The sequence below is a fragment of the Adelges cooleyi genome, unplaced genomic scaffold, assembly GCF_023614345.1.
Source record: "Adelges cooleyi isolate 19-005CV unplaced genomic scaffold, UGA_ACOO_1.1 ACOO_flye_CR_arks_rails_tigmint_CR_PRNA_2, whole genome shotgun sequence".
In the NCBI taxonomy this organism is placed as follows: Eukaryota; Metazoa; Arthropoda; class Insecta; order Hemiptera; family Adelgidae; genus Adelges; species Adelges cooleyi.
The window spans coordinates 11,405,010-11,427,410 of record NW_026095860.1 but is presented as its reverse complement, the minus strand read 5'-3'; the positions used below and the strand labels follow the sequence as shown (position 1 = coordinate 11,427,410).

At 31.3% G+C, this 22,401-nt stretch overlaps 3 protein-coding genes across 4 annotated transcripts; 2 read left to right on the top strand and 1 right to left on the bottom strand.

Annotated features, from left to right (window-relative positions):
* Window positions 1-518: 518 nt before the first annotated feature.
* Window positions 519-6,000, top strand: LOC126833997 (KAT8 regulatory NSL complex subunit 3). Of its 2 annotated transcripts, none has more exons than XM_050565634.1 (15): window positions 519-775; window positions 857-936; window positions 1,026-1,141; window positions 1,227-1,379; window positions 2,322-2,586; window positions 2,712-2,858; window positions 2,940-3,078; window positions 3,138-3,307; window positions 3,546-3,694; window positions 3,761-3,908; window positions 4,020-4,137; window positions 4,335-4,514; window positions 4,623-4,730; window positions 4,803-5,152; window positions 5,265-6,000. In XM_050565634.1, exons 2-15 carry the CDS (start codon window positions 865-867, stop codon window positions 5,577-5,579), a joined length of 2,430 nt encoding a protein of 809 aa, XP_050421591.1. In that variant the 5' UTR covers window positions 519-775; window positions 857-864; the 3' UTR covers window positions 5,580-6,000. The 2 variants fall into 2 exon arrangements, with proteins under 2 accessions (XP_050421591.1, XP_050421590.1); XM_050565633.1 differs by having other exon boundaries at window positions 521-775; window positions 4,335-4,550; window positions 5,265-5,999.
* Window positions 5,665-21,887, bottom strand: LOC126833998 (putative methyltransferase NSUN7). The gene is made up of 12 exons (XM_050565635.1): window positions 21,627-21,887; window positions 21,213-21,505; window positions 20,910-20,968; window positions 20,281-20,576; window positions 19,618-19,804; window positions 10,099-10,268; window positions 9,819-9,966; window positions 6,912-7,064; window positions 6,526-6,723; window positions 6,340-6,453; window positions 6,099-6,235; window positions 5,665-6,031 (listed from the first exon to the last, which is right to left on the bottom strand). The coding sequence occupies exons 1-12, from the start codon at window positions 21,773-21,775 to the stop codon at window positions 5,713-5,715; spliced, it is 2,223 nt and encodes a 740-aa protein (XP_050421592.1). The 5' UTR covers window positions 21,776-21,887; the 3' UTR covers window positions 5,665-5,712.
* LOC126833999 (facilitated trehalose transporter Tret1-like) lies at window positions 12,723-17,536 on the top strand. Its single transcript, XM_050565637.1, has 2 exons — window positions 12,723-12,892; window positions 15,910-17,536. The coding sequence occupies exons 1-2, from the start codon at window positions 12,847-12,849 to the stop codon at window positions 17,232-17,234; spliced, it is 1,371 nt and encodes a 456-aa protein (XP_050421594.1). The 5' UTR covers window positions 12,723-12,846; the 3' UTR covers window positions 17,235-17,536.
* Window positions 21,888-22,401: the final 514 nt, after the last annotated feature.

Sequence of the window (22,401 nt, the reverse complement as noted above, 5' to 3'; positions counted from 1 at the left end):
ACATGTGGGTCTTGTTCCTTATACTAGAGGTGCAACCAAAGGTGATTGGGATAAAATATTGACTCGGGTAATTAAATATTTTAGCTTGCAATAACTTAAAAAATAAACTTTGCCCTCTTTTTGTTAGAACGCCTAGCAATGATAGATTTTTTCATTTGTTCAATCACCCTCACGGTCTAGGTCCAAGTACACCATAGAAAAAAAATTGTTTATAATTCGGTTGCACAGCGGGATAAATTATAATGCGTAATAATGCAATCATATATTATACCTTAATTATTTAATCATTAGTCGTTCACAAATCACATACATATTATATTATAATTAAGTGTGTAGGTATACAAATTTTAGTATATATAATATTTGTAGTTGTTCATAGTCGTTAGTATGAAGTCATACCAATAGAATGCGCTGTTTGCACCTCTGTCTGCCATGAATATTTTTCCATGACATTTTCCTATTAAATATAATTGTTTTTATTCTGCACTAATTATTATAGTATTTAATAATACTAAAATGCTTTTACGAATCAATGCGCAATTTTAAAATTTTGTTAATTTGTTTTATGTTTAATACAATAATACCTAATAAATTTAAACGATCAACGCGATGATTTTTTCACATTTTCTGCCATAATAACAAGCTTGTTGTGTTAGTACTTACACAGAGTAGATAAAAAATAATATTGTTTTACCTTATCTTGTGGTATTTATCAAATGAACGTTTTGATGAGGGCTTAGTGTTGTTTACATATTTACTTGTAACTGGCAATTCGGTTAGTAAATTTTACAATTTTTTGTGGCATAAAATATTTTAAGAGATAGTTTGATTAATTTAGTGTATGATTATTAATTAGTTTTCAAAATGGACATCGACGCCGATCCTGAACTAAAATCAGATTTCACATCCTACTTAGAACATATATCCCAAAGAAAAGTAAGTTCATCATAATACAATGCATAAAATGTTTGTTTAATTATTATTTATTTATATTTTTAAAATAATATAATTGTTACGCTTTGCAGAAATTTAGGAGGAATACGACACTAACTGAGCACAGTTACTCAACAATTGAATATCAACAAGACCATTTGTGTTCTGCAATAAAAACTTTATTTATTCATAATAAATTTTTACAAAAGTTAGTGTTGAGAGTGTTTTTTTTAAGATTCTTACCATAACTATTGCTATGCTTTCTACTAATGTTGTCAATATTCATTGTTTAGTGAAAATCCCACCGATGATATTGATGTAGAATCTGTTGACAAAGAAGTAAAACTACTTACATATCGACCAGATGTCGAAGCAAAATCAATGGAACCCTACAGAAATGCTAAAGTTCCAAGAGACTCTGAGACATGGGAGGATTCTATAAACAAGTTAGTAATATTTACTACTATAATATACTTTACGGCCCGCTCTTAAAAATTATCAAATATTGATAGTTTTTGTATTGTTGTTGTTTTTATTTTAAAAGTTAAAAACTATTACGTCAAAGAATGTTAACAGACAATTAATTTTTTTTTTAATTATAATAATACCTAGGTTATGTGTTTTTTTAGTTAATACATTTCTTTTACTGTAAAATTTATATCGCAATTTAAATAACAATTATTTTGCAATATTTGCATCCAGAGTTGTTAGTGAATGTGTATTATGTAATAACTCAACATATTAGGAAGCGTGTAACAATTGCGTTTTAACATCCCGATAGCGATTATGTTTTTGATAGATTGATTTTTCTCTTCTTTTATTTGATAGGATATTATTTTTCTGTATTTAATACTACTACTATAATGGCCTTTCACTTGCACAATTTTGTTTAAAATCTCTGCATACTAGCAATTTTTAATTATTAGTATTTATTAGACTTGTAAATTTTCCCTCCAAAATTATTTACAAAAATATTGTATAAGAATGATCAACAAAATAAGAATAAAAGTGGCATAATATGGTGAAATTGAACCTGAAGTTAGAATGCTTATGTTGCTCCTTAAATTTTAAATTTGTCGATAAATTACAATTTTTAATGGTGGCATGTATATTGTCCCTACCACTTGTTCTTATGGGCGGTGTTTACTAGTTTTTTCTCTTATCACTTTAAAAAATTCTAAAACAAACAAGAATAGAGACTTCTTTAACTGATAAAATATATTTTATTATCAAAACCTTGATTTTTAAAAAAAAAATTTCAGTTTTACATTTTTAGTTCTTACTTACCAATTCATGTATAAGTTTGTAATTATTGTCCATAAAAAAACTACAGACTAGTTATTACTCAAGTTATATATTATATATAAAATGATTATTTTCTTTTACAGATTACGATGGACAAAAATGCAAAAAAATTTATTTGAGAGAACAATGAACATTTTGTATGCCAATCGTTTATCAAGGTTGACATATGAAGGAACTATGCAAGAAGATGTGCAAAAAATAATATCTACTGAAAAATCGGTGGCCGAAATGCATCATTTATTGACTAATTACACTTATTGGGATCCATCGTTGACCCAGTGGCTGCATGGTGTTTTTGTGACACATTTACCCGATGATTATTTAGCGCCATACATTGATATTTTAGAGGTATTGTATTAAAAGTGTTTTTATTTATGAAAAATATCAGTAAAGAAATCAAAATATTTTATAAGAGCATTTTGTTATAATTTTAATGTAAAATGATTAACTAAATTGTTGTTATTATACTTCAGAAATTAAAAAAAATTGTTCCATCATTTATAAGCGATATGATATCATTGAACACACAAGGGCGGTCTAAAGATGATGTCAAATATAAATCTATAAATTTAGATGATCCAGTTGATCCGTTTAATTATATGTTAACTACTTATCCACCAGTAAGGAAAAAAATACTTAATAAATTAATTGCTTATTATTTACATAATATTACTACTAAATTAGTTTTTATTTTTTTATAGTTAAAACTGCCTAAAGATCCTGTAATAATTTTGATACCAGATTTTCCTGGTTATTTAATTCAACCATACACACGGAGTCACGATTGGATGCATGCCTTATCATATTTAGCTGAATTGGTTGTCGCTCTAACTGCAAAAGGTAAATATATTTTGTTAATACTTGTTGTCCGATTGTAATAGTTTATTGATTCATACTAGAACAGTGGGATTACGAAGATTATTCACGACGAGAAGAAATCAATATTGAAGCTAGTTTAGATAACATGATAGATGCAACTCGAAGTAAAATTGTGTCACTAAGATCTGAAGATCCAAATAGGCCTATAATTTTGGCCGGTTTTGGGGTCAGCGCCGCAATAGCTTGTCAAGTAAGAAAATGTATTCCCTGAACTGTACATAAAAATATAGTTCAATCATCAAAAGCTTATGCATATAATGTTAAATATTTAAATGTTCAGTGAACGGATAGGATATCTTTATATTTCTCATGACTAAAAGTTCATGAACAAAACAAATTGTTTACAGTTAATGAAACCCTAATTATAATACATTAATATTTAACATTTACAGATATAACGATTTAATTATTTTCATAAATAATTTCAGGTCGCTGTTCTTGAAAAAGTAGAAGGTCTCGTTTGTATTGGTTTCATTGTAAACTCGTCCGAAGTCAAAAGAGGATATGATGGTGACTGTATACTTGAACTTGAATATCCTACTGTTTTTATTACTGGACAACTAAGCATATTTTCTCCGTATGTTATTTATTTTTTTATTTAGTTGAATGTATAAATAACTATTTTGATTTTAATTTAATTTAGAGTTTTGGACTTGGAGGAATTAAGAGTTAAGCTTAAATGCAAAACCAATCATATTCTAGTCGGTGGCGCAGATGATGATTTGGTTGTCAATCATTCTACAAAAATGAGAGAAGGTGTAACACAAAAATTAGTTGATAGATGTGTTTTAGTAAGTTGACAACTAACATAAAATTTGAAAAAACTCAAATTTTTTCATTTATGTTTCTGTAAATATTACACATAATCACTATTTTTAATTTTATTTTTAAACCTGTCACAGGAAGAAATTGGAAATTTTTTGAAAGAAGTATTGGAACCATCACCAAAAATTGTTCGTAAACCAGAAATAGAAAAAACCGATTTCAAAAAACCTATAGTAGCCAAAAAGAAATCTTACGGTAAGATAATGTTTTTTTTTTTAAATTATTTATTATCAATATTTGATTGAAATAAAATGTGTGTAGTCTTTTTTATTTTATATATATATTAATAATAATAATATTTATACGCATTTGGTTTTAAGTTAATACTCAGATGTTCTATTAGTTATTAAGTATATTTCCAATATTTTAGTAACAGTTTTAATAAATATTAGGTCGTTCAAATAAGGGAAATCAAAAGCTTTTGTTAAAAGTCAATGACCACCCTACAAAGAAAAACGTTACTTCGCGCAAGATTAATATACCATCGACTTCATTGACTTCAACGACGATTGATATGACAAAAGACGAAGAACTAATGCCACCTCCATCATCTACTGTCATGCATGATCACGGTATGCATTTTGAAAATTCTACAATGATAAATAATCGTAAGTCAGTTTTTTACTTCTTAGTATACAATCATGGAAATGATGTTTAAAATGTTTTTCAATATTATTTAGAAACGGACGTATCGTCTATTCCAAAATTAGGGAATCAAAAATTTTCTACCTTGGCGGAGTTGTTGCAGGAACAATGTAACACCAACAATAGCATATCCCAAATTAATGGTATATATTTTAAAGAACATTAGATTTGTTGGTTAATACTTTTATCGGTTAAACTATACAATTGATTTTTAGATTCGTCGTTAATACCTATGAGTAGAACGCCCATAATAATGGCTCCCGACTCGAAAAGTATAGTAGTATGTAGTTCAAGCTATCAATCCCAGCAGAGTCAACCCACTCCTGTTATGGAAATCACAGCTGACCAGATACTCGATATGCCGATTGTGTTTGCTGATGAAGCAATTGAAGAAACGAAAACGGCACCTGTCAACGATAGTAGTTCCTATATTATAACCAACACTAACAGCAACCAGCTGATTGTTAAAGAGGAACCCATTGATGATGATGAAGATGTGGATGTAATGTCTTCTAGTCCGGTGTCCAAGAATAACACAGTTCCTGAACGTTTAAATATAAAACAGGTATAAAAATTAGTATTTAGTAGTTTAGACTAGATTTTGTCGTATATTGTAACCCATTATATTTTTATAAACAAATTTTATTAATAACATTTATTTTTCTCCTAAATTATAGGTAGCATATGATTCACCATCAAAAGTTAAGCTTGTAGTGAGTAAAGCACCTCGAACTTTAGTACCGAGCGGTTACCAAACATTTTCTGTACCCAGTCAAAAAACGGGTAGTATACAATTTGTGAATCGGTTATCACCTATGCCGTCGAGGAGAGTCGAAGGAGCAGCGGGAACAAAGATAGCGCCAAAAACAGTTTCTATCCGTCATTTACAAGATAGTAACCTTAAAGTGCTAAAAAGTAACAGCGGACAACACGTACAAGTAAACAAAATGAAAACAATGGCGACCACGCAAAAGTTTAAAAAAATATTATAGAATTTAAAAAATTAAAATTTGAGTATTAATAACAATTATTATTAAATAGTATCATTTAAAAAATGATATTTTTTACATCATACAGCTAATAAAAAAATATATATAATAGTATGTACTTTTAATTGTTAAATAGTTATCTATGTAAGTACATTTTCGCCATATTATTTCTTATATTTTGTGATTTAAATATTGGAACAACTTTATTCAAACATAACACCTTACTGTCCTTTGTTCTTCTTAATCTAACCATATGTAACTTAGTCCACATGAAAAACGGTCGTCTTAGAGCTTTAATAACATGATTTACACAACAACGCCACCATCTAACGACCAAACGTGTTTTATCATATGGTCTGATAAAACGTGGGCATCGCAATGTGTTGGCGACGCAACGCTGTGCAAAAGAATGAGTGGGAACCAATGCGTGCATTTGTTCAAACTTCAATGTTTTCCTGTTATTGAAGATAAAAATAAAAATAACAATTTGCAAACACATACATCGTATTATAATTAATGTACCTCGGTTCATCGCTGTTGGTTAGAGACATCATAATAGGACTGACAGTTTTGTTCTTTCGCCCTTTAACGGGCTTGCCAAATAAGCCTCTTCTCTCGGCCATACGTATCAAATGATTAGCGTCGAAAGTCATTAGTTCCTAAAAGTAAAACCTAACTTAATAATACACATAAAAGTAAATCATTGAATTGATTATTATTGTAAATAAATGTTTTTAGTAGTTATATAATAATATAATCTCACCACTCTCTTGACAGCAGCCAAGTAAATGCTTCCTGTGACTTGACTCTCCTCCATGGTTTCTAGTTTCTTATTTGGGTATAATATCAAAGTTTCAAACCGGTCGACGTCTGGAATCTATAAACGGCATGGTTGTTACCGTCAGATTTCATTAAGTTCTACACAACTAGTTTATAGTGTAATATAAACCTCGACTGGTTGGAATACGGTTGGGCGCCAAGGAGTTTCCACAGATGTGTTGAACATCTCTTCCGGTTTTATCGTGGAATAGTTTTCTGAATTGTGTTTTTCATAAGCCCAACCGTTCATCTCGTCCACCACCGATTTGACCATGCCGCCGTTTTCCAGCTCCAGTCGAGAATGTGTCTCGTACACTACGATTTGTACCTGCCAACAACAATAGGTATTAGGGTATATTGCCAGGCTGGCTGGCATACACTACATAAACCATTATTCATCATATATTTAAATTTGTAGCTAGTCTAGCTATTATTTGGACCATTCAGTAAAAACATGCAAATACAAGAACGTCCAGGCGCTGGGCTTTGGTACTTAGAACTAAACAGATATGAGACCTGAGGTTTAGACATGGTCATCCTCAGGGTGTCTCTTTGCTCCGACATACAAGGTATGTCTTCAGACTCTTCTGTGTAGTCCACCGAGGCCACGGCTTTCAGCAGCGTCAAGTCGCCACCCTTCGAACACACCAACTGTACAGGATCCGTGACCTAAAAATGGATCAGATTAGTTGAAAATGAGCTATATTTGCCCGAAAGCTCTTATTTATAATTTATTGCAAACATATTTATTAATGCTACCTAATCTCCTAAATAAACAAATTCTATTCTTAAATCAAATAATATGTTTTACCAAATGGGACAATTATTACACATTAAAAAAATAAATTGTTATTGATCGAGTTTTTCTCTCCAGAACGTTTTCGGAACAAAATAATGTGTTATTCACTTTTTTTAATATGTAAAATAATTAGAAAAACAATGATTTTTTATCAACATTGTTTAACCAACAATATAATTACAATGGTGTTATTACAAAATTATTAATTTCTTTACCATAATTAGATCATTATTTTAAACATTATGTTTAGTTAGCTAGCCCAAGCGATTTCTTAGTTTTGTTTTCTTCTTATTGCAAGTTTACTAGACCAAGTATGCGCATTTGTAGTCGCCATCCCAGTTTTTTGGAAAATATTATACCTATATATTACTTAGGACTTGGATATTATAATTTTTACACACTTCTTTATAAGTACAGTTTGTTACGTGCGTATTACTATTACATCGTATAGGTTATGGTTATTGTCAATAGTAAATAATCATCTTATACCTGTAAAATAATTATGAGTACATATGCTTGCATATATATATATTATGTATACCTACTTAAAAGTTAAAACACAATTGTGCAATCTATAAAGAGCGTTTAGAGTACTTTTTCTAATATACATAAATTATAATATGCATCACACATCTATAATGAGTAGTATAGGCGTATATTAGCATTGATTTTGAAATAAATGTTATTAAGTATTCCGTGTACACTGTACAGTTACATATTATTATTTATTATGATGGACAAAGTTGTGTAAACGTTATTTCAATAGTCTTTTTTTACAACTAATTTCAATAAAAAGTTGTTCAAATAATATTTTCATACATTATTTAAAATTAAAACTAAACACTACACTTTATCTAGATTTAGATTCAAGCGAATTTTTATTAAAAATAAATAGGAAACTAATTATAATATTAGCTTGATTATTATAAATAATAATTTATATACAAATAATTTTCGTTTCGATAATAATATTATTAAAATTGACCAATTACTATATGTATATTAATTAAATATTAAAGAGTGTCAATACACACGTTATATATTGTCTCGAAGATAATATATAATTATTAAATTATTTTTGTGCAATACCCTTTTGCAATAATAATAGTTCTATTATCAGTTGTTACCTAATATAATATTTTTAGCGGCTAATTTGAATTTGTGTGTTTGTTTTTAATTATATTCGATAAACTTTTATTAAAAAAGGATGAAGTGTGGGTAGGTATTAAAATTATTGAACGATTGTCAATATGTTGCAAGAGGACTGCTAGTTTTAGCATTAAAACTATTTTAAATACTAAGTACATTATGTCATAATGAATAATTATTCGTTTACCTTTTTAACGTTATAAAACATAATTTACACAAAATGTTCGATAAATTTAGATAAGAGAGTTGTAGAAAGCTACTCTACTATTTTTATAGATATATTTTGACACATATATATATATATATAAATATATATATTGTTTTATCAATCTTCAACTCATTTTTGTTGAGTGAACTGTGAACGAAATTTGACAATAGGTAAAAATACAAAACACAGTACTCCGAATTGAGACTTATGGATTTTTAATCTTTGTTTTCTATTTAAGCGTTAATGCGTTTATTATGTATTTAAAAATTGTTTTAACATTTTATAAGCGTAGCTCTATCCTTTTACTTATCAAGTAAAAACCCTCTCCTTATACATACGCATTTAAGGTAAAACTAAATTATATTAATAGACGGGTACTTTAATTCTGTTTAGTAGGTATCTAGAAATGCAGACTATTTTAAATACGACTTAAACATATATATGATTTATACTACGAAACAAAATAGGTTTATTTAGCACTTGTTATTTGTATCATATTTTTTACAATACTTTATATTATCTTTAAAATACTTTATATATTAATTTGCTGTTTACACATACAGATAACGCGGTGTTAATAATAAATTTAATAATTTCTCAACGATAAACGCCAAGTTATCATACCTATTATCATTAGTATTTAGTCGCAATGCTTGAAATGATTTCTATGAACTTTTTTTCGAATTACCCCTTCATAACTAATTAGAGTTTTAGTTTATATCATAATTATTATACTCATAGTATGTACAATGAATAAAACATGTACTTGTATGAAATCAACCTATACAATTAAGTTTGACATCTTAATCTCTTTATTTGAAGTGTTTATTGTAATTATACAATCGATAAACGTAAATATTTGTTTGTTTGAGATCTTGGATAATTTTTATCACAGAAAGGTTAAAAACATTGGCGCAATAAGAGTACTCGATTCTTCGTCCTACTCCCTCCCTCCCAGCAATTTTCCACCATTTCTACAATACAAACATTAATACATGAAATTAAGTACCTAGTTTTTGTTTTTTATAATAGTAGGAATTATATAATTACAATTTTATTTAGATTGCATTCGATCGTCTCAGTTAACCGAGCAAAAGTGTAACTTATGATACACACCCATAAAAACGCGATTATTCTGCGACAAATCGGTACCCAACTCGGTGGGTATTGAGGAAAAACTATTACCTATGTTTTTGGGAGATTTTTTTTTTAATCGATAATATTTGTGGCTAAGCTATTAAAATATACAGTATGCATTATCTCTTACGCCAGTGTTAGTGTTGGGCGGAGTAGCCAATATAGCGACGATGTCCAACAGCAAAGGATTTTCTGTGGACGATTGCAAGAAATCTTTGGTCAACAGCTTGCAATTTTGCACGCCCAATTTAACAAAATAACTATAGTAGTCCGTTTTCCTTTTTTAAATGAAAAACACTATATTAATAGTATGTTTTTTTTGTTCAAATTAGCAGACACTATAATAGGTGTTATGTTTTATTGTAAACACAGCTGTTAGAGTTCTATAATGCTAGAGTTCTACTAATTACCTTTCGGCGGCTCCAAAAACGATTAACGACTGTCTCCGTTTGAACAACAATGACGCCAAGTAAGCCACAGCGCTTTGGATGGTAAAATGCGTTTGAGCTACATTTCCACACAGCTTATGAGCACTCATCGTTCGGTCCAACATAGCAGGCCCCAGACAATATCTTCGTTCCTGTATAAAATTTGAATAAATTCAATTTATTTAACAAGTTAGTTGCATGATGCAACTTGAATCAGAGCAGAGTCTACCGAAAACGACAGAATATTGTTGGCCGGTGTTGCATAGCCGAGAGCACACAAAAAATTAGTTAATTAGTTAAATACAAATTATAATAAAAACACATCATGTTAAAATGTTTTAACTTGTACAAACAATAAATCTCTTGACGATTTTATGTTTTTAAAGATATACACATTTTTATAATATAATGCATTTTACTACAGATAATTTGCCACATTTAAAACTAGGTTGTCAGTAGAGCTGAGTCAGTTAAATCAGATTTACGATTGATTTGTAAAGTGTGATCGTCATTAATGAATAAATCGCTTAGTGAATTATAATCACTGATCACAGTTATAAAATTCAGTGTTTAAATATTATTGTTTTTAAGTTGGTCGATTAGCTGTTATTCTCCCTTAGAAACGTTATTTATTTATGCATATGACATTTTTCGGCATTATAATTATAGAAACGTTGAGGTAGGTCTGTGTAGGTGGTAACACATTTAAGTATCAATATACTTAATAATACATATTTATTACTCATCGTATAGCAATATTTTTACATTCACGAATTTTCGTCTTCTAACAAAATATATTTTAATCACTTGACATACATTTAATTTTTAGCTACATAGATTATAGTCTATAACGCATAAAGTTATTATATAGGTTATATTTATACCACAATATAGGTTGAGGTATATCTGAAATATTTATAGTTATAGATATTTATAATTATTCTTGAAGGCATGTGAATCCCCGACCGCACTGTTCAAGGGCACAGGAAGGGGCGAAGAGTCATCAATAATAACACAATTATTATAAAATCTTTTAGGTAACGATCATCAGAGGTTATTGACTGCCTTGTGGATTCAATACGGGTTGAAAATTAGTATTTAAATGCAAACGAATGAACACCGTTATTTCCCCACAAACGACGGTGTTCAATGTTCATTCATTTTCATTCAAACCCGTCTACCGATAACTATTTTCTTTTTAATCCATTCAACTGCGAGTTCAGAGTTGAGATAAGTGGTAAATACTTATCTTGCAGACGCAGTTACAGCAATTAAGCTAATCTAATATCTAATAAAACTGATAATGCTCATAACTATCTGTCTTGGTGGTACAATACAAAAACATGGGCTGCTAAAAATGATTATTTAATCAAGTTTCCAGAGTATCGAAACTATATTGTGCACTATACTCAGGGCATAATTTGTGTGTGGGGGGGGGGGAGGGCAGACTTAGGCATTATATTTCTTTTACTTTTTTAGAGCCGATATGAAATTTTCGTGTAAATGTAGACAAAGGCTATTACGTTCAATTATTTTAATTAATTTAAACCAAAATAAAAATACAAAATTATCGTAATTATTATATCTTACAACATTTTTTTATTTTATTTTCTCTTAATTTCCATATACTTGTATTCTTGTAGGTTCAAGTACAGACTTGTTTCATTGCTGGCCTACTATTGCGTAACAAAGGAAATTGACGCTAATATAGATTACATTTACTCTTTTCTTTTTAACATTTTTAAGCCACTTAATTTATCAATACATTTTAAGTTTTGAACATTAATACATTTATATATATATATATATAAATAACATAAAGAAAATTAAAAAACTAAAATATTTATTGAAAAAAAAATTACGTTTAATAACTTTTATTGCATAATATATTATTAAATTATTATTATTATTATTTGATAAGCAACAATTTAATAATTTAAAAATGATTATTTTATTATATATGCACAAAAAATATGCGATATGCAGTTGCATATGCAAAAACATATTTTATGCAAATTTCATAAAATATGCACAAACAAATTATGGTATAATAAAGGACCCATGAAATACATGCAATTTCATATAAATCCGCGGTCTATATATAACATGAAGGTTACCCAGTGGGCCGTTTTAGGTGGGTGTCTTCTAGGGCCGGATCTGTCATCCTAAAACTATACCTACGTTTGAATGTGTGCCAAGAAATAGTTTGTGGTTGTGATTTATCATTAACATGGGCCTATAGAAGTTTGCCCCACTAAAGAGAAAATCAGAAATGACGCCCCAGACTGTACTTAAACTATGTTTTTGATAATTATTTTGTTCTGGTGCCCCGACAAACAATTATTGTAGTACTGCACGCGTAAGTGTGTACACATATACATGTATATAATGACCGACACGTGATGATTATTATAGGATTATTATATGCAAAAGGTTCGATACATTGTTGAGAATTTTACAAGTTGAAGATAAGAGAACCGCAGCCGTTCTGATGGACAAGAATTTATATTATGATTTATTTTCCGTTTGGCTCCGGCTCAGTCTAGTTGTGGACACACGTGTACACAACTCAACATGTCCAACATGCATCATCATCATGGCCATCATGGTCATTAACCATTTAATTTGAACTTAACTCGTACACTTTATACTCACTATTTTTAAAACGCTTTTTTATTATTATTATTTATTTGTTTTTAATTTTTTTTTTTTTAATTCCATCTAAAAAAAATGGTTAGCAAAGGAACCGTAAGACAATTTTTAGCCGCGATAGCAGGTAAGATCTTACATAGACTTGTTTTTTAGTAATCTATAATATTGTATTATTTTTTAAACATTGTTGTTAACGATAAAAGTTTATCGTGGTATGTAAGAGTGTTTTTTAAACAAGAAAAATCTCAGTTTTTAAACGTTATTTAATTTTTGTAAATAATAAAAATTTGTTTTATATTATAACAAAATATAGAGTAGTGTGAACCGTGTGGGATATAGAAACCATATTGTGAAAATTAATTTTCATAAATACTGTTTTACCGCCGTTGTCTGGTGTGTATTTCCAAATTTGAAACCAGTTGCAAAAAGGTAAAAATCCCAAACTTAACATCCTAACTCATGTAGTATACATTGTTTAATTGCATTGATTGGCGCTATGAGTGTAATATTATAATAATAAATAACCATCATTTTTACACCGACAAACCAACATAAATACTACGTTAAAAAAAAACCTTTTTTCCAGTTTCTCTGATGAGAAATGTCTTAGCTCTGCCCACGCATAGGTATTAAGCTAAAGAAATATTTTATTTTGTTCTGACTAAGACCGTTATCAGTCTTAACAGCTAATTCGCACAGTAGTTTATTAAATAAGTCTATACTTCTAGGAACAAAATATAGTACGTATAATTAAATCCAATGCACGACTGTGATTGTATACAACAAAGTGGCAAAAATGTCGATGATTTTTTTGATAATTGGTTATTTCGACTGGACAAATATTTTTGCCATTAGAATTCGCTGAATAATAATGCAATATAATATGCGGTGTATAATTAATGTAAGTCTTGTTCTTAATCTTGGAGACGCAGCTTCTTATTAATAATAGACTACACTAATATTACACTAAAACATGTAAACGTCGTGATTTTCTTCATGATGAAACGGGTAGATGTAAAATTAAAAAAAACCGTCAATTGCGATTTAACATATTTTATGTATCTAATTTTTTAACGATCTGCGTTTAATAAATAAAGTACACAAGTTATAATGTAGACAACGGTGTCAACAGTAAGTGCACGTCAAACAGATTGATCGTCGCGTTTCATTTAAAAACCGTTGATTATAATTCGTGTGTTTAGCATCAGTACTATATTTAAATTGACCCACTAGAGAAATGTTAATTAACACTATTTGTATTTAGCACAAATAAAAAATTTCAAATGTACGGTGTATTCCGCTTGTAGCACAATGCACTTGTAGTATAACGACTTGTAATATATGCTAGCTAAATGGTCAATACTGATAATAATATGTAACAAAGTAATAATAATAATACAATATATATAATATATATATATATATATATATATATATTAGACCATATAATATTATGCTGTATTATACGTCATAATACCTGTTTTCCTTGCACATAAGTGACATACTACAAATCAAATCTGTAGTTGAGAGTCAAAAGTTGAGGTTTTACATTTTGTGCGTAGTTAGGTGCATACTTTTTTGTATCAAAATATGGCACCTGTATCTCTAATATCGATATTCAAAAACCTATTAAAATCTCAAATAGTCCATAAAAAAAAATGGTTCAATAATAATAGTCGTATTTAAAATAATAATAATAATATAATGGCTGTCATTTTACCGACAAGTGAAGCCTTTGGGTAGAGGGAGTAAACGAGTACCCCTACCCCAGATTTTTGGTAATAATGATTTTGTTTTGAAATAAATTATATATTATACATATTTATTTGTACATTATTATCTTGTTTATCTGACCTATGGACCTTGTTAAATCACACAAAAAAATAATCAACTACCTCTGTTATCACTATAATATAGTATAGTAATGTACTAATTCTTGGTAGCAAAAAAAGGGCTATTCAATACCCTCCTCCTCCATGGTTAATTAGACACCCAAATAGTTAAAAATATATGTCTCACGAATTTCAAACAACGGTACATTGAACTAAAAAAAAAAAATAATAGTAAATATGTTAAACAAATCATTAAAATTGCAATGAATCATATTAGCACAAATGTGGATCAAATCTGAATTATTTAATGATCAACAAACATACCTATTGTGTTATTCTCACACGTGGCTTCTAATTACTTTTTTTTTATCATCGTACACAGTTAAAAATACCTACTCAAATTAAAATATGATTTTATCATAGTTTTTTTGAACTTTTGAACTACACAATATAGATCAATGTGAACTATGTAAAGTTTAACGAAAATTTGTTTTACCCAGTTGCTTAGCTAAACGAAAATTTAAAAAATATACCATATACTTTATCAAAATATTTATTATAGGTACTAAGACTTTTTATTTTACTTCTACAAGTATACAAATTTTTTATTAATTATAAATCTTTAGTAAATAAATTTCAGCAGCTCACTCGTTTGTAAATTGTTAAAACATAAAATATGGACTTGCTTTCACAGTTAAAAGGCTATATACTTTTTTTTATTTATTGTCTGAGCCCTGAGCAAACTTCGATTTACTCTCAATAAACTCATATCGACAACGGTAATCAGTTATGATCATTATTATTATCATAACCGTGAATGTCACAGTTACCGTTCTAATAACTAAACGAGAACTAAGTTCTCAGCAACATCATTTCTTCTTTTAAAACAATATTATAACATTGCAACGAGAAAAATAATATTTTTCATAGGGACTATTAAGTGGTTATAACTTAGTGTGGTTTTATAATCACATCTAATATCGACACTTAGTAAAACATGTACATGTATAAACGACAATTACTTAATTAATCAGTCAATAATTAGAATGCAAATGCATAGCGAACGAATTACTGACAATTCTATGAAGGTGACACGATATGATATCTCAAGATTTATTTATGAGTTATTATGATAGCATAATATATTTTATTTTTTCAAGTCAATGGCCTAAGTGGTTCAAAAAAAAAAATGTAATTCATTTTAGATAAATTTCCACTGTAGATAAACTGTACACAATGCAAATGTTACCGTCGGCGCTCCGTTTAAAATGTGTGATGGCTAACACCTAAATGGTTATTATGATTTCAGGGTCGTTGTCCATAATGAACGTGGGTATCATACTGGGCTGGACGTCTCCGATCATGGGCCAACTTCTCGGTCCCAACAGCCCGATCCCAATGACCGTTGACGAAAGCTCGTGGTTTGTGTCGGTAATCGACTGGGGTCTGATTCTCGGGTCCATACCGTTCGGGATCATGTCCGACAAATGGGGCCGCAAGCCCAGTCTGTTGATCATTGGCCCTCTCGCCCTATTCACGTGGATGGCCGTGCTGTGGGTGGACACGTTCCAGGGCCTGTTGGTCATTCGGTTTTGCCAAGGCCTGCTGTCGGCCGGAGCGTACACGGTGCTGCCGGTGTACGCTGGCGAAATAGCCGGCCCGAAAATCCGCGGCGCCCTGGGCACCATGTTCCAAATACTCATGTACGTGGGCATACTGTACGTTTACGTGGCGGGCACGTATTTGGACTACAGCCGTCTGACGTACGCCCTGATGTTGGGTCCCGTTTTGTTTTTCGGCCTGTTCGCCTTTATACCCGAGTCGCCGCACTTTTTCGTCATGCAGAACAGAATGGCCGAGGCCAAACGCTCGTTGGTCTGGCTTAGAGGAGGCGCCAACCGGACCGTCGACGAAGAGATGGAAGCCGTCGTCGAGTGCATCTGCAAAGAGATGAGAGGCGCCACATTTTCCGAGCTGTTCACCGACTGGATAAGCCTGAAAGCGCTCATCATCGTCCAGGGGCTGTCCGTGTTCAGGGTGATGGCCGGTATCACCGCGCTCATATCGTATGCGTCCATCACGTTCTCAGAAATGCACGTGGACGTCGACCCCAACAAGCTGTCCGTGGTGTTCGCTTGTTCGGTGCTCTTCTCCGCGTTACCGTCCACCATTCTGGCGGACCACGTTGGCCGCCGACCGCTGATGATATTGTCGTGCACCTTCTGTTTTGTGTTCGACACGGCCATATTCGGTTACTTCTACATGGACCGCCATACCGCGTACGACGTCACCGAATACGGTTGGCTGTGCATTTTGGCCGTCGGCGGTCTGTCCGTGGCGCACACGATCGGACTGGGCTCGCTACTGTCCACCATCAATTGCGAGCTGTTCCCGTCCAACACCCGGTCAACGGCCAACGCCATCAACACCATTACGCTGACCATAGTTTCGTTTCTGGCGCTCAAGATCTATCCGGTGCTGGCCGAAAGTGGCGGCATGTACAGGAATTACATGGTTTCGTCTATGTTCAGCCTGGTGTCAATCATCTGCTGTGTCCTGTGGCTGCCCGAGACCAAAGGCAAGACGTTCGCCTCAATACAGGCCCAGCTCAGAAAGACCAGCGATCTGGTATGAGCATGTGTTCGCCGAGCAACGGCGTTATAACAAAATTGTTGGCCAAACCAGAAAAATTGTTAACGCCACCGTGTTTTAGTGACGCAGGCAAGATATACTGCCAGTCGAATAATACACTTAACTGTCGAATAGATAATTACTAATTCTATTCACCGAGCAAATTTGTATTATGATGACTTAAGCACGTATATTTCAAAAATCGCCAATTTTTGCATAAAAATAAATATTTTGCCTACTGTAATCCCACCACATCAACGCCACATTTATGGTATAGTAGCAATAAACGAAAAATTAATAATTTATCTTACATTTTACATCGTTATTCGTAAATAGATTTGAAAATTATATTATTGTAAATTTGACTTACAAAAGATTAACAGAAATGTTAAGCATAACTGAAATATAATACACATTATAGTATTCATGCGGTTGTTAGTGAATATTTTATTAACTATATTTATTTATATGTTTTGTGATTTTTGTTTAGTTGTTATTACTATTATTGTTTATTAATTTTTCATGCGCTTACGTAGGATAGAAAAATGTAAAACTTATTTAATAATGAAGTATTAAATTTTATACTATTTGTGTATAACTGTGTGATCATATTTTTTTCTACTACTAACACCAACTGTTTATGTAAACAGTGACGAATGTATATAACAGCTGTATTGTAATCCATGTGAAATGCTTGATTTGAAGGTCTCTCCAAATAATTATGGAGATGGCATGTATAAGTATATGCCAAGTATCTAATAAATACATTATTAAAAAATCTGTCCAGAGGACAAAAAGTTATTGTGACACACACAAAAAAACAACACACATAATTATTGTAAAACCAACACCCAACATCAAAGCTAAAACCAGCAATTCTTAAACTCTGTCGATTTAAAGAAGATCTAATTTCTACACGCCCATATTTAAGATAATACAGAATAAATACATGCAACCCGTTTAAATAAAACTACCGGAATATGTCGTTTTAAATAATATAAAATAATTTCTGTAGTACTTGTCGCGTAGAAGGTTATTTTTTTTTGTCGACTATCTAGGATGAAAATCGTTTAAGTATAGAATATAATTTCTTCTAATTCCACTCAAGTGCTATCTCATACAAACAGTTTTCTATGCCAATTATTTGGCCTTTAATGGCGTTTTAATAACTCAAGAAGAACAAAGAGAGTGTAAAACAAAGAGAGAAATATTGAAAACTTTATATATCCTGCGAACAATAATCAACAAGTAGCTTGAGTAAGATTTAATAATATGCGTTTAATAATTATTGTATTATTTAGTGCATTTAACAACATCGTAGAAATTAAGATTGCGTATTTAGATTTAATACACCATCGATAATAACATTTGGTGTAACAATGCTATTACTATACAAACAATTATATACTTTTTTTTATAATTTTCAATTATACGATCAATTCATTTGTAAAACACGATATTAAAGATAAACGGGAACTTATTCGTAAAGAAAACATTTTTTTTTCATAAATGATACACTTAATATCACTTGAGTAATCGATAAGAAACAGGTCAATAAACTGTTATCTATAGTGCATTGTTTGTCCGGCAAATCGTTTTGAACGTATGACCCTACAGTCCAAATAAATAAATAAATAATGTTTACATACTGTAAATAAGGAAAATGTGCAATTTGATTTTTTCAAAACGCGTTCGTATTTATTTTAGTGCAAAGAAAAAAATATAGGTTTTTTTTTGGGAGGGGAGGGGTTAAATAAAAACGAAACACTACGTTTTATCGTTATGTACATCTTTTTTTATTGAATTTCCCGTGTTATGATGTACTTGTACTAGCAATATGGGAATGTGGAAAAACTAAAATGAAAATTACTAAACAGTAAACTCGTGCAGGTCTACAGCCACCAAGGTTAGATAAGAAAGAGGCTTTACCCCCTTAAGTATTACTAAAAAATTGATTTATGTAACATGTGAACCGAACGTTGGTTTTTTAGAACGCAATGTTTTTTTACACGAAACGAATAAAAAATGCGTGCGGTACCGTTGTATTGTAGTAAAATGCAAAACACAAACATTGTCTTACAAGAATATACAATTGGAGGGACCAGACTTAAAAAAAACTGTAAAAAACAACAGTGGGGGGTTGGTTCTCAAGAATACAGACAGTATTTCGGTCCTTCGCCCTGTCACCGTCTTGACCTTGACAATTTTGGGCTATGGTCAAACGTACGTTATTTGTGTGCCTTGTTTTGTACCTCATATGTTAACGTTATGACATATACATTCGTGTATTGGTTTTGCCTGTATTGGCCCCTTTCGTTTGTAAAGTAATAATTCGTTTTCGTCGTTACTCGAGCTGTAGCTGTTAAGAGTAATAATTATTTTTTACCTGGAGGATCAGCAAGTGTCTCTGGAATAATGTGATTTTCTTGAGGAATTCGGATTTGTCCACGGGGTAAACTTGTACGAAATAAGGCAGCAAGGCGTCCATTTTGTAAGTTCCAGGTGCAAGATCTGCGATTGTGTTTACTTGACGCAATCCCGCTTCGTTCAACACTTTGGTCACGCGTTCAACACTGTTCAACAATGTGTAAAACAAAACGATGTCATTCAAAAGAGTTCGTTTTAAGGGCAAACACCGATAATGTTTCTAGACTTGGAGTTAAATTCGAGAGATCATTTGTGTCACGCTAAATCAGGGGCGTAGCAATCGTGGATGCAGTGGAGGGTGAAGCTGCGCGTTCAAATTTAGGACTAACATGTAATTAAGGGCGCAATAAAACGTCTTGCCCCTGCGCGCTCTAGTCTCCAGTTACGCCACTGCGCTAAATGATCATTACTCGATTACTCATTCTGTGACTACTCATTTACTCCACTTTTTTACTCGATACGTGTACTCACTCACTCATTTACTCATTTATTTATAAAAAATCCTAAAAACATTATCAATGTTCTATAACATTATTAGCTGAAAATCTACAGTTTTTTTTTTTTTTAATAAAATGTTAAAATGATTACGTACACTTTAAACGATTTAAAGCTGTTGTTTTACCTGGTCAAAAATGTATTTATCCAACAACTAATAACGGTTTCCGACGATTTCTTGAATCGATCGTTGCGCAAATGTTTGGGCAGCATGTCGGATAGAGACAATGCGCAATGTTTTATCCTAAATTTTGAAAACGAAGCAGCCAGCTGGATTTTTACCCCGCACAGGATTTCGGCTATTTCTAATAGTTTCAATTTGCGAAAACTCTCTAGATCCTTTTCATCTAGAATTCTCGGCATGAATTTGTTGCGATAGTAATCAAACAACATCAACCACACGAGCAACTCCATTTTCGTATACTAGTCAACAAAAATAAAATAAAAAACGGTTAAATTCGCGATTGGTACCGCAACATATTAACCCTTTCGGTTCAAAATACAATTAAGAGAATATTTTTTTTCTAATACATAACATACTACAACATACACCATGATAATACTTACCATAATACATGCAATACAAAATTTCTAATTTTCTTGATATTCCGTTGGTATAATACAAATGTTTTTCCATTAAGTTAAATCGTTATCACATGTGTAAGTATTACCACAAAAAAAAAAAAAAAAAATTGTGCACATTATATTGTGCCTGTGGAGTGTGGACTGAAAGGGTTACCTGAATATGAAACTTACGGCCGGGTAGATTTTTTTGAAATCGATGTTGTGGAGTATTTCGTTGATAATCGTTCGGTCTGAAAAAACAAACGAATTTTACTTGTTGACTTTTCAATAAATCGTTTTAAACATCGTGTTTTTAAAGGGGCTATAATATGTGAATTTGTGATATTCAACTACTTATAAATAGTACATTTATGTCATGTTATTCGTTATAACTATTACTAGAGTGTATAATATAAACAATAATGTGTATAATATATAAACAAGTACATTGTTTGGCAATTGTATGTTTACAGAATAAACGATTGACGGTCTTACATCTGAAAACGTCGAAAATAATGTCGTACACTCTTCTCATTTGATTATCGTTGGCAAACCTGACACCGTGTATTTTAGGATCGTTGGCGCTTAATACTTGAGCTGCAAGAACTATTTCCTTATTGGTCCACAGTTCTGCACTCCTGTCAAACTCCTCCATTGTTTCATTGTCAGGTTCTTGTGCACAATCGATATGCTGTTTTGCTAATATTTCTTTGGGTGTCCGAATGAACGCCGTTTGCAGTAAACAGCCCACTTTAAGGGACGATGTAATGGATATTGAATCGTTTACTCTGTAATTTTATAAACGAAAAATCTACAAAGTTGTGATTCCCATCGCAGCTAAGACTGAACAAAGTGGAGTATCGGTACTAATTATTACTACTTTATGCAATTATATATATACACTCTTACATAATTTGTTTGCTCAAGTCCCTTTGTCTTTCCACCAGTTTCTTGTACGTACTCAACTGCCAATCCGGATCGCTGGGCAAAATTATTTTCAGTCTATCCAAATTCGTATAGGCTCTATCCTGTTTCAATTGTTTAAAAACATCTGCCATATTACCAGTATGACAATAAATTGTACATAATAATACGACTATGGAATAATTGTTGTTATTGATGGCGATTTGTTACAATTCATACCATAACAGTGACTAAATTAAATTTAGATTAAATAATATAGAGATTGCGTTTTACACAAATAGTGTCGTCGATGGTTAAAAAAATATAGCAGCTGTATAAAAAAAGTTTAGTTGGTACATAAATAGGTTTTACATAATTTAACGCTATTCGAAACTAGACGCGCACTTAAGAACACATAATAATACTAATATAGTATAATAAACGTTTAAAATTTAAACTATTTATGAGCTCTTAGAAAAAATTGCGAAGTGCAAGACAGACCTAATACAATTTAACTAGGTCAGCTGTTGATGTAATTCTGACACTGGAAGTTCGGATTTGGCCACGAATCGCGAATTGTTTGCATGTCTAACTCCATTTCTGATAATAGATAGGTATGCATGTATGGTAATGGATCGCTTAAAACACACTCGTGTGTCGTTTATAGGATGATTTGATTTGTAATATCCTTCAAACAAATGGGTTCGTGTTGAATTTAAAGTATTCGGTAATAGATTATGTTACGTTTACAAGAAAGCAACTGAAATAGGTACATGTATAA